The 13,037-nt window shown below is 45.3% G+C and overlaps 2 protein-coding genes across 4 annotated transcripts in view; one reads left to right on the top strand and one right to left on the bottom strand.

Annotated features, from left to right (window-relative positions):
* LOC141098558 (cytochrome P450 2K6-like) overlaps positions 1–13,037 on the top strand; it is a 411,322-nt gene that overhangs the window by 198,526 nt on the left and 199,759 nt on the right. The window lies entirely within an intron of this gene.
* Positions 1–13,037, bottom strand: part of LOC141098557 (cytochrome P450 2K1-like) — a 68,957-nt gene that overhangs the window by 45,969 nt on the left and 9,951 nt on the right. For all 3 annotated transcript variants that reach the window (XM_073586447.1, XM_073586449.1, XM_073586448.1), the window contains exons 2-3: positions 7,725–7,917; positions 3,085–3,247 (exon numbers count right to left, since the gene is read on the bottom strand). In XM_073586447.1, the coding sequence (XP_073442548.1) occupies positions 3,085–3,247; positions 7,725–7,898 (337 nt within the window). In that variant the 5' untranslated portion in view covers positions 7,899–7,917. The remainder of the gene's footprint in view (positions 1–3,084; positions 3,248–7,724; positions 7,918–13,037) is intronic.

Here is a 13,037-nt window from a genome sequence, read left to right as displayed (position 1 = left end):
TGCCGAGCAATTCACCCATGCGTGCTGCAGCTGAAACTCCACAATGGTTTGCTGCTGCTCGCACAGTCTATAGTCTATGCAGCATATGGAGTTATACCTTGACGGTACTTCACTTACGAGGCGCTGAGCGGGAGAGCAGAAGTGATGCCACAGAGCAGACAGACAAGCAGCAGCAGGGTGAAAACTCTAAAAGAGCGCACAGCCAGCCAGCACTTTCAGCATCAGCTCTGACATATCGGGTTAATTTTTAAAGAAGCTCTACACCACCAAATTTGGCACATGCACCAAGCAAATGATGTGCATCAAACTGGCTAGGCCTAGAGCTGCTGTGAGATTAGATTGTTAAAGAACACTGGACCAAGCTGTTATGGCAGTCTATACCAGGCTCAGAATAAAATGGAGGTGCAGCCTGTGATCTGGAAATTATACAGGCTGGGTCATGTGTTGCGCCTGCTAATCACAGCCATGCATATATTTGGCATGGCTGTTTTGGCTCTAGAAGTGGCCACAGCCTAAAATCTTGTTTATTGGCTGTACTACACCCTTTCAACAAGCTTTATCTGGCATCAAAGCTGAAAAGTAAAATGAACATCCGGGAAAAAGTCAGTGTTCGGAGTTTGTCATTGGACACTGGGTGTCCGGTATAAAACCGGAGCGGTTTCACTCATCACTACTCATTAGTAATACATCTACCATTTAATACAGTGAAAATGAGAAAAAAGTGATGACTTATTTTTTTCCCCCCAAAACAGTGCCACTTTTGTCCTTACGGTATGTCTAGTATTGTAACTTTTAATAAATTTTGTGCAATTTACTCCTTCTGCATGCTCCTCATGAATATTGATTACAGGTCAAGTTCCTGACCTTCATTTATGTTTATACCCCCTTGGCTTCTCAAACACGTGGTTACTCCCTTTTAGTTACTCAAACCTAATTGAATGCTCCTGTTAGTGTTTCTACTGCAATTTATATTGGTTGAATGTATGCAGTTTAGAGTAATGGTGTCATATTCAAATCAAGGAGGTGAGGACACAGAATGACCGTTTCTACACCATCCCCATTCGGAGAATTGGTGTGCTAAAGCTCAAAATTCAAGATGACAACCTCTCTCTTCACTGACCCTGCCCCCTTTGTTAAGTACTGGCTGCGGTCTACATCAATGCCCACACAGGTAATGGTTGCTATCTTGGAATCTGAGCTGATGAAGTCATCCAATTCTTAGCAGAGGGGAGTGGCAAAAGTACAGGGAGCAGTTCACCTTGGACACTGAACTCCATCACAGCTCTCTTAGCTCTACTATCCATAGACAGTTCTTTTTGCCCTACTATCCAGGGACAGCACTCTTAGCCTTACTACCCTGGGACAACTCTCTTATAGACTTACTTCCCAGGAACAGCTCTCTTACAGCCCTACTACGTAGAAAAAGCTCTGTTATAGCCCTACTACCCAAGGAAATCTCTCTTATAGCCTTAATACTCAGGGACCGCTCTCTCAGCCCTACTAATCATGGACAGTTCTTTTAGCCCTATTATCCAGGGACAGTGTTCTTTGCCCTACTACCCAAAAACAGCTCTCTTATGGCCCACCTCCCCAGTGACACCACTCTTAGAGCCCTTCTACCTAGGAATAGCTCTTTTATAGCCCTTCTATCCAGCAACAATGCTCCTTTGGCCCTACAAACCAGGGACAGCTCTTTTATTACCCTTCTACCCAAGGACAACTCTCCTATAGCCTTATTACCCTGGTACAGCTCTCTTAGCCCTACTAAACATGGACAGTTCTTTTAGCTCTACTACCCAGGAACAGCTCTCTTAAAGCCCTGCAACCCAGGGACAGCTCTGTTATAGCCCTACTACCCAGGAACAGCTCTTTTATATCTCTCCTAACCAGAGACAGTTCTCTTTTAGCCCAACAACCCAGATAATACTCTCTTGCAGCCTTACTACCCTTTGACAGCTCTCTTATAACCTTAATACCGAGGGACAGCTCTTTCATCCCTACTAATCATGGGCAGTTCTTTTAGCCCTACTACCCATGGACAGTGTTATTACAGGAACAGCTCTCTTAAAGCCCGCCTACCCAGTGACACCTCTCTTAGAGCACTTCTACCCAGGAATAGCTCTTTTATAGCCCTTCTATCCTACGACAATGCTCTTTTGGCCCTACAAGCCAGGGTCAGTTCTTTTATAGCCCTTTTACCCAAGAACAGCTCTCCTACAGCCTTATTACCCTGGTACAGCTCTCTCAGCCCTACTACCTATGGACAGTGTTCTTAGCCCTACTGCCCAGGAACAGCTCTCTTAAAGCCCTGCAAACCAGGAACAGCTCTGTTATTTGCCTAATACCCACTAACACCTCTCTTATAGCATTCCTACCCAGAGACAGCTCTCTTAGAGCTCTTCTACAAAGGAACGACTTTTATAGCTCTCCTAACCAGAGACAGTTTTCTTTTTGCCGTACAACCCAGTGAAAGCTCTCTTATAACCTTACTAGCCAGGGCCAGTTCTTTTATAACCCTTGCAATTTCAAGCGGACCTTTGAAAGAAACCATAATGGGGATGAAGCCTTCTGTTAAAATGAGTTTCAAATTCCTGGTCCATCTATCTGTCATACAATTGACTTATATGTGATCAGTGGTAATAAAATATTGTCTATACTTAGGACTGAGCTATCTGCATTTATGGTGAGTATGTCTGAAAGGAATGGATCTAAAGATCTGCCGTGTGATATACAATTTCCTTAAAGACTACCTGTAAATGTCTTTCTTCACCTGAATTTGGAGATGTTTTTCTCTTGTTCCTGTGCCTCACCGTTTCTGAGACATTGCTCTTTCTTCCCTATGTATAAATCTACATTATTTAACCAACTGTTCCTTGTGGGTGTGTTCTTGAGATCCATGCCCTCTTGTCAAACAAGACTAGATATATACGGGTTACTCTAAGCCATATCTCAGGAACAGAGAAGAGTAGGAAGAAAAGGAAAACAACGATCGATTCATGAGGACAGTGGTATTTACGCCAAATTAAAAAAATGACATTTTTATGGCAAATAGCAGGTTTTATTTTAGCAGACAAAAGCACTTACCATGATTCTTTGTGGTTTTAGAAAATAGAGTTGCTACAGGCCTGTCGATAAATTTTTCCCCGTGGTTGATTAAGGCATCTTTAATGGTATCATAACCACACAGGACAACCATTTTTGAGGGGCCTACCTGGATGCTAAAGATGGTGCCGTACGTTTTAGATAACTGTGAATACAAAAATAAATTAATTTTTTGAATGAATTGTTAACACTATAATTGTTACAAATACTAATGCCGAGGATTGAAAAGGATCAGAGGTGGGATCTTTGTATATTAGATTCCCTTTAAAGGGAATCTGTCACCCTTTTTAGCTTTTTGAGTTATGAATATGGGCATACAGGTAGTATAGAAGTGAAACTAGTCATGCCAGTGGGCCTCTTGGATGTGACCTTGTTAAGTAAAAGTCATCTTTTATAGCTTCAATTTTCTGGGGTGTAGGATTTCCGGAAGATAAGACTGCCTCGGGTCTTCATTATACAAGTTTTCTCCTCCCCTTCTCTTCAAACTTTATTTGCGTGGCCAGAAATCCCACACCTGCACATTCTGTCTGTCGACACTCTTCTGCACTCTTCCGCCTTTCTACTGGCATGGTCTTCAATTTTGGTTCTGAAGAGTCATTGTACCTTACGATAATGGTTTTCTCCGGTGCACAGTAGGTGAATTTCCCGCGATGCGGAGGAGTGACAGCAGGCAGCATGCGCAGGATTTCCAGCAGTGTACATGACGTGAAATTGTCGGGAAGGGGAGGAGAAAACTTGTATAATGGAAAAAAAGCAAAAACTTCTCGGCAGCCTACACCCCATAGCCTTGAAAATTGAAGATATAAGGGTGGTTTCACATTTGCGTTTAAGGCCGCAGCGTCGGCCTGCGCAGGCCGCCGCTAAGCCCCGTCCCCTGCCGTGTCTCCGCCAGTAGCTCCGCCTACGGGCGCATGACGCTGCATGCATCCTGTTTCCCCTATCTTTAGCACTGGGGACGCAGGCCGTGCACAGGTATGCGTTTGGCGGCGCATGCGTCCATTTGACGCTGCGCCGACCAGCGCCAAACGCAACAGATTGCAATTTGGTGCGCTCAGCGCAGCGTCAAAAGGACGCATGCGCCGCCAAACGCATACCTGCACACAGCCTGCGTCCCCAGTGCTAAAGATAGGGGACGCAGGATGCATGCAGCACCATGTGCCCGTAGGCGGAGCTACTGGCGGAGGCATGGCAGGGGCGGGGCTTAGCAGCGGCCGTGCGCAGGCCGACGCTGCAGCCTTAAACGCAAATGTGAGGCCACCATTAAAGATGTTTTTTTGCTTAACAAGGCCAAATCCAGGGGGCACACAAGTAAGACTAGTTTCACTTGTATACGATCTGTATGACCATATTAATAACTTAAAAAAGCTCAAAAGGGTGACTCATTCCTTTAAGGGTCGGTCTGAGCTGATTTTAAAGGCAAACCTGTCACCTCGTATTTTCCCTATGAGGTGCGGCCACTGCTTTCAGGGCTTATCTACAGCATTCTGTAACGCTATAGATAAACCTCTGATCTAACCTGAAAGGTAAGAAAAACAAGTTTTATTATACTCACCTGGGGGGGCGGTCCGATGCGGTCGCAGGTCCGGCGTCTCCCATCTTCACGCGATGTTGTCATCCTTTTTGCTTCGGGACGCTCTTCTGCGCAGATGTACTTCTCTGCCCTGTTGAGGGCAGAGCAAAGTACTGTAGTGCGCAGGTTCTGGGAAAGGTCAGATAGGCCCAGTGCCTGCGCACTGCAGTACTTTGGTTTGGCCTCAACAGGGCAGAGAAGTATGCCTGTATAGAAGTATAATAAAACTTGTTTTTCTTATCTTGCAGGTTAGAACGGGGGCATATCTACAGCATAACAGAATGCTGTATATAAGCCCCGAAGTGCAGTGGCCGCATCTCATAGGGGAAAAAACGAGGTGACAGGTTCCCTTTAATTTATAGAGTTGTTAATAGAGATGAGTGAATATGTTCAAAAACCAATCGCCAAACATAAATTCGGCATGAATATGGCACATTTGAATTCGTGATCGGAAACAAGAGCAATTTTTCATAAAATCAGAAAAAATCGGTAGCATTCATTAAAAAGTGCATGAAAATATTTGTGTTACCAATAAGGTATTTTGAGCACTTTGGCTAGGATAGTGGAGGTGTATTATAAGCGTGGGGCAGATGTTTCAGTTTGATGAGGGGTAGAGGTAGGGAGAGCCCAGAGGAGCGGCATGCTGGTATTACTGAGGTCCACAGACAAAACCAATACGGCACATTTCATAAAAGTGTGCTGCGCACTGCTTCTACTGTGCTCCATGCACAAGTAAACCTTTCTAAATCTTATTTTTTCAGTTGCTAAATGTGATACTGCACGTCATATCTCACCTTGTCATTTAGTGCTGATGAAATTCAGCTGTCTGCATAGCATGTGCAGATTAAAAGAAAAAATTCTGTTGCTAAACGTGATACAGCTCTTCATATCCCATGTTGTAATTTTGTGGCATCATCCTTCTTTCCTTTCTATTCCCTTATTCCTTTTTCCCTTTTATTTTCCTCGGCGACGCTCGGGACTTTCCGGTTGTCCGAGTATCTCGTCACTTCATTTGATGCATGAGCATTGCTGCGCTGGGCCATTTATAAGTTTTTGGAAATCTCCGTTTGCTGGCACTTCCGAACACAGGTTTGTTTCTCCATTCACATGGAATCCAGAAGTGATGCATGACACTGGCTAGATTCAAAGCCCTCACCGCGGGATCCTCATTACACTACACACGCAACTTTGCACCGGACAGCAAGCACACAGCATGTACCGACTCACCGTGGGGCGGGTGATTGTCACTTTGCCTTCACTGCTCTTTTTCGACTGTAGTGGAGAACAGTTCTTTGGATGTTACAAATCTTCCTTTATAGATTCTGTAATGCTGTAGATAAGCCCCCGATGTAACCTGAAAGAGAAGAAAAACGAGTTAGATTATACTCACCGGGGGGCGGGGTCAGGTGCGGTGGGTGTCGCGGTCCATTCCGGGGCCTCCCATCTTCATACAATGACATCCTCCTTCTTACTTCTGCCGAGGCTCTGGCGCAGGCGTACTTTCTCTGCTCTGTTGAGGGAGAGTAAAGTACTGCAGTGCGCAGGCGCCGGGTAAGGTTAGAGAGGTCCGGCGCCTGCTCACTGCAGTACTTTACTCTCCCTCAACAGGGCAGATAAATTACGCCTGCGCAGGAGCCGCGGCAGAAGTAAGAAGGAGGACGTCATCGCTAGAAGATGGGAGGCTCCGGACCAGACCGCGACACCCATCGGACCGGATCAGACCCCCGGGTGAGTATAATCTAACTTGTTTTTCTTATCTTTCAGGTTACATCGGGGGATTATTTACAGCATTACAGAATGCTGTAGATAAGCCCCTGATGGCGGTGGCCACATCTTATAGGCCAAAAATGGGGTAACAGATTCCCTTTAATATATGTTGTTGAATGTAATATATTCCTTAAAAATAGGATTCACACCACCATGAGATTTCCGATTTATTAGTTTGTGTATATGGGACGGGTCATGTACTTTTATGTATTATATAAATTTATAATTGGGTAAATGTGGATTCAATCTGCGCTGCTGAATAATTCAGGATCCAGACCATGTAGCCATTAAATTGTGGCTCTATTCTCAACGCGTTTCAAGACTTGTACTTTTGAAACACGTAGAGAATAAATCCACAATTTAATGGCTACATGGTCTGGGTCCTGACTTATTCAGCAGCGCAGATTGAATCCACATTTACCCATTTTTTTTATCTTTGGTTGGTCACGAGTGGACTGGTGTATCTGCAGCAGCGGATATCTCTGTAAGCCTTGCTTTTTGGCTCAAATTGGTGAGTACAATTTGATCATAGTAATCATTTTATCCTGGATAAGACTCAATTGCGCTATTATTGTCCAGCAGCACATATTGAATTTATAATTTAGAATTGTGATATGTGACATGAATAGACCCTTGACATGACCTTTGCTTATAATTCATGGTTGAGAAATTTATGTTTATTTGAATTTTTTGTCTTTCTTTTCTTTGTGTTGTATTTATAGACTTCCTTGATAACGGCCAGAGAGTCAAAACGTTGGACTTTTGTTTTGTCCTTTTCATATGTCGGCTGTGAATAATAAAATTCTTTAATTACACTGAATTTCACTAGAATTGTCATATATGAGTGCCGAAGGCATCTACAATAATTAATATCTATGAGTTATGCCATAAACTTCTCATAGATGGAGATCTAAGCTTTGGTACCCACACTTATCTCCAGAATTGGGATCCACTGATCCTTTGTATTACTGGTGTCCGAGTACCAGTGAGTGGAGAGATGGTGGCACATGTTATGGCAGTTTCGAAGAGAGACAAGACTATTATCCTGACTATATTTAGTACTCCTATGTTTATAAACAGAGAAAACCAATGTATGACAATTAATCACCTGCAGAATGAGGGATCAGAGGATGTCATTTTGAAGATGGTTGGGATCTCAGATGTGAGACCCACATCTATCAGACATTTATAGCATATCCATATGAGCCAACCTCTTTAGATATGATAAGTACAATGTCTAGAAAGCTCATATTTTTCTGGAAGTTTCCTAAAAAGACCACGTTACCTCCACAAATATCTTGTGTGGCTTTGACTTCATAATCTTGAGAATATTTCCTATGATTGGTAAGGGCCTTGGTCCAGGGGGAAAATCTTTGTGAATTCCTTTATTCCAATTCTTAGTGGTAAAGAACACAAATAGGATGACCAAGACAGACAGGAGGATGGTGATAGTGTCCATGGTGATGTCTTCTTAAAATCTGGAGAAGATATATTTAAAAGACAAAAAGGAGTAAAAAAAAAGTGGTTACAGTCCCTGTTTGGTGATCAGCGTATAGTCCGGTGAGAGTAGAGCGATGAACGGACCCAGAGACTTTCTATTGAGAGTGAACTCCTCTCTTTTAGGCTTGAGCATAACTGGATGACAGCCTCTGCCCCTTGGTTTAAGCCATTAGTGAGGAACCCGAATTTCCATTGATTAGTACTGAATAGCACTTATATGTATCTCAAAAATTATTTCAAAGTTTATATACTAGAGATGAGTGAATCTTTCAATATTAATTTTGGGCATATTTGTTTGAATTAATGGGTTTGATACCGTACAAATAAAACTAATTCCAAATCAAATCTACACAAAAATTCTTTTATGTTTATTATGCTCCTAGATCTCGATAAACCCCAAATACAGTGGAGGGAAGGGGCTAAAATATAACAATAGGTTATAGTCTACTATCCTGCCAGTGAAGCTCCCTGCCCTAATCACAGATGACTAAGAGTTTTTAGTTTTCGCTTCGGTCTTCACGTCTTCAGGTTTCCATTCTTCTCGTCTTCTATTTGCCTCCCTTCCCTCTTTGTGTCTTTTGCCTGGAATCCTCTGGTACTGACTAGGTCTCACGACAAATTCACATTTGTCACATCCCATATTATTGATACTGGTTGCGCCCCACATGCCAACATCGTGAGGCCTAATTAGTACTCAAAGATCTCCTCCAGAAGACCAAAAACGATAAGAATGAAAGTCAGAATAGACAAACAAAAAGACCCAAAGTGATAAAACGGTCAAGCTTGTCAGTAGGAAAGGTGAGGAGCATACACAGGATTTATTATTTCCTAACACCTGACTGAAGAAAACATCCAGGAAATTGCGACCATCCAGCATATTCAAACAATGAATTCATATTATTTGATTTCCATATGTGATGTTAGTAAAACTGTAAATGGCATCAAGCTCTCTCCCGCACCTGAAATCCGCTGCCTCGGAGTAACTCCTGACTTTGCCCTGTCCTTCTAACCACACGTCCAAACTCTTGCCACCTCCTGTCGCCTCCAACTAAAAAATATTTCCAGAATCCGTCCTTTCCTCTACCCTCAATCTACTAAAACTCTTGTACATGCCCTCATCATCTCCCGCCTTGACTACTGCAACACTCTCCTCTGTGGCCTCCCTGCTAACTCTCTTGCACCACTCCAGTCTGTCCTCAACTCTGCTGCCCGACTAATCAACCTCTCTCCTCGCTACTCCCCTGTTTCTCCCCTCTGCAAATCCCTCCACTGGCTCCCAATTCACTAACGCATCCAGTTCAAACTACTAGCACTGACCTACAAAGCCATCCACAACCTGTCCCCTCTCTATATCTCTGAACTAATCTCCCAATATCTTCCCTCACGTAATCTTCTATCCTCCCAAGATCTCTTACTCTCCTCCACTCTTATTCATTCCTCACACAACCGCCTCCAAGATTTCTCCCGAATATCCCCTATCCTCTGGAATTCCATGCCTCAACATGTCCGATTATCCACCACCCACGGATTCTTCAAACGGAACCTGGAAACCCATCTTTCCAGGAAAGCTTACAGCCTGCAATAACCATTCTGCCTCCTCACCACCACCTGAGCTGCCGCCTCATCACCACCAGAGCTACTGCACCCCCGACCTTCTGTCTCTTCCCCACTATCCCATAGAATGTAAGTCCGCAAGGTCAGGGTCTTCTCCCCTCTGCACCAGTCTGTCATTGTAAATTTGTTTACTGTTAATTATATCTAGAACTTTGCATGTAACCCCTTCTCATGTACAGCACCATGGAATTAATGGCGCTATTTAAATAAATAATAATAATAATAATAATCATCATTCTCCTGTATTTCCTCAAACTGAATCCAGAAATTTTGATTCCTGACAAATCTCACTTTTCTGAGTAATACCTACTGAGATCAGTTTGCTTCTCTCTGTTACTCTTTCAAAGTAAAAGAAATGTGCTTAAAATGGATCGGTCTTCAGATTTCACAATCCAGAGCTCTGATGAGGTTGGTGTAGTTATTTTTTAAAACTTATGTCAAAATGACTGCGTAAACTCTTTTTGAGAGTTTTCAGCACTGATATTAAAATAATCACTTTGGTATCTGGATTACACAGCCACATGGATTTTCAAAGTAAGTGCATCAGTCTCATCAGGTCTAAAAGATGTACCGTATTTATTATAATGATTGCTGGTCTATACACGCCAAGCAGTTTTTCCCTGTTGTACATAGGGGAGTATTTATTTATAGATTGTAGCCTGTATTCAGCACCCTTACTCCTTGTGTAACTGGTGAATTATGTGTTACTCTGTAATTTTTTGATTGTCTGTACATGTTTCCACTTAATGGTCACGTGCTGCAGAATATGTTGGAGTTATAGATATAAAATTATCTATATATAAAATTTAATGTATGTGTGTATCACCAACCAATGACTAAGCATCTTTCATTTCACCAGAGCTGTTTGATAGATGAAATCTGAGCTGTGATTGGTTGCTATGAGCAACAGTTTTCCCACTCCACATCACCTCAGCAGACACTGACTGGGTGGGGAAAATCTAGCATCCCAGGAACATAAGCTCCCAGCCATTGTCAGCCCCCCAGAAAGGAGCAGAGAGCACATGGCAGAAATGAATCCCCCCTCCCGTGTCCATATGCGCATCACACATCCTCCATCCCATAGGCACATCTTCCCTCTTAAAGGGATCTCCGGTATGGAAGTTTGGGCAAATCCCTCAGCGCTCCAATTCAGACCCCAGGCTTCTATTAAAGGGATCATTGGTATGGAAGTCAGGGCAAATCCATCCAGCGCTTTGGTTTTGACCCCAGGCCTCTCTTAAAGGGATCCCCGGTATGGAAGTTAGGACCGTTCCACTCAGCGCTGTGGTTCTGACCCCAGGGTCTCTTAAAGGGATCATTGTTATGGAATTTAGGGCAATTCCACTAAGCGCTCTGGTTCTGACCCCAGACCTCTCTTAAAGGGATCTCCATAATGGAAGTTAGGGCAATTCCCTCAGCGCTCTGATTCTGACCCCAGGCTTCTATTAAAGGGATCATTGATATGGAAGTCAGGGCAAATCCATCCGACGCTTTTGTTCTGACCCCAGGTCTCTCTTAAAGGGATCATTGGTATGGAAGTTATGGCATTTCCACTCAGCGCTCTGATTCTCACCCCAGGCTTCTATTAAAGGGATCATTGGTATGGCAGTCAGGGCAAATCCACACAATGCTCTGGTTGTGATGCCAGGCTGTCGGAATGATGTGGGATATTAGGGCTGTCTGGTGGCTCTAGCTGATGGGATGATGTGGGATATTAGGGGTAGTAGTCCGGTGGCTCTGACGGAATAATGTGGGATATTAGGGGTAGTAGTCCAGTGGCTCTGACGGGATGTTGTGGGATATTAGTGGTAGTAGTCCGGTGGCTCTGGCTGATGGTATGATGTGGGATTTTAGGGGTATTAATCTGGTGGCTCTGACGGGATGATGTGGGATATTAGTGGTAGTAGTCCAGCAGCTGTGACGGGATGATGTGGGATATTAGGGGTAGTAGTCCGGTGGCTCTGGCTGAAGGGATGATGTGGGATATTAGGGGTAATAGTCCGGTGGCTTTGATGGGATGATGTGGGATATCAGGGGTAGTAGTCTGGTGGCTCTGGCTGACGGGATGAAGTGGGATATTACTGGTAGCAGTCTGGTGGCTCTGGCTGACGGGATGATGTGGGATATTAGGGGTATTAGTCTGGTGGCTCTGACGGGATGATGTGGGATATTAGTGGTAGTAGTCCAGCAGCTGTGACGGGATGATGTGGGTTATTAGGGGTAGTAGTCCAGTGGCTCTTGCTGAAGGGATGATGTGGGATATCAGGGATAGTAGTCTGGTGGCTCTGACTGATGGGATGATGTGGAACATTACTGGTAGTAGTGTGGGGAGAACTCCCAGACAGTGAATGGGCAGGTACCCAGGGGACCGCCATCAGTGTTCCTGAGGGAACAATACAGGGAGGGCAGTAAAAGGAAAGACTTGACTGAAGTCAGGGAAAGAGGGGGCGGGGCAAGTTTAAAGGGAGCAGGGGGCGCGCTGAAGTGGCAGTTGACAGAGAGCCGGACAACAGGCAGGGAGCCGTGTGAGACAGAGAGAACCGAGGGAGCAGACGGTGTGTTGTGGAGAGACCGACAGGGGCCTGTGAAAGGAAAGCTGCGGACTCACCGACACGTGAGACTTGAGAGCCGGTCACCGGCGATCGCTCCCCTTATATGGTTGCAGACAGGCGCCCCCGCTGTTTCCTGCCCTGTTGTGGCAAGTCCACGACCTCTACTGACCGCTGCGATGACAGAACATTCCTTTACAGCGGTCAGGACACTGCCCCCCTGCCTTCTCCCTCAGCTGCGGCCCTGTCATCATCGGGCCCAGGAGGCGCCACCTCGCTACAGGTGGCAGGAGAGGCCCCCATCTGGTTTGCTAAGGGGCCCCAAGCAGAGGTTGGTGAACGGTTATATTTAGAGACTGCGTCATAACTCCGCAGTGGGATGAGAGCCGCAAGTAAACACCTGTTCCGCCCCACCGGCATCGTTTCTTCAGGGCCTGTTGTGCCCCACCGGCATCGTTTCTTCAGGGCCTGTTGTGCCCCACCAGCATCGTTTCTTCAGGGCCTGTTGTGCCCCACCGGCATCGTTTCTTCAGGGCCTGTTGCGCCCCACCGGCATCGTTTCTTCAGGGCCTGTTGCACCCCACCGGCATCGATTCTTCAGAGCCTGTTGTGCCCCACCGGAATCGTTTCTTCAGGGCCTGTTGTGCCCCACCGGCATCGTTTCGTCAGAGCCTGTTGCACCCCACCGGCATCGTTTCTTCAGGGCCTGTTGCGCCCCACCAGCATTGTTTCTTCAGGGCCTGTTGTGCCCCACCGGTATCGTTTCTTCAGGGTCTGTTGCGCCCCACCAGCATTGTTTCTTCAGGGCCTGTTGTGCCCCACCGGCATCGTTTCTTCAGGGCCTGTTGCGCCCCACCGGCATAGTTTCTTCAGGGCCTGTTGCACCCCACCGGCATCGATTCTTCAGAGCCTGTTGTGCCCCACCGGAATCGTTT

The sequence above is a fragment of the Dendrobates tinctorius genome, unplaced genomic scaffold (assembly GCF_039654945.1).
Source record: "Dendrobates tinctorius isolate UK_male_01 unplaced genomic scaffold, ASM3965494v1 ptg000093l, whole genome shotgun sequence".
Classification (NCBI taxonomy): Eukaryota; Metazoa; Chordata; class Amphibia; order Anura; family Dendrobatidae; genus Dendrobates; species Dendrobates tinctorius.
The sequence above is the reverse complement of the archived record's forward strand: the minus strand, read 5'-3'. Positions and strand labels throughout refer to the sequence as shown.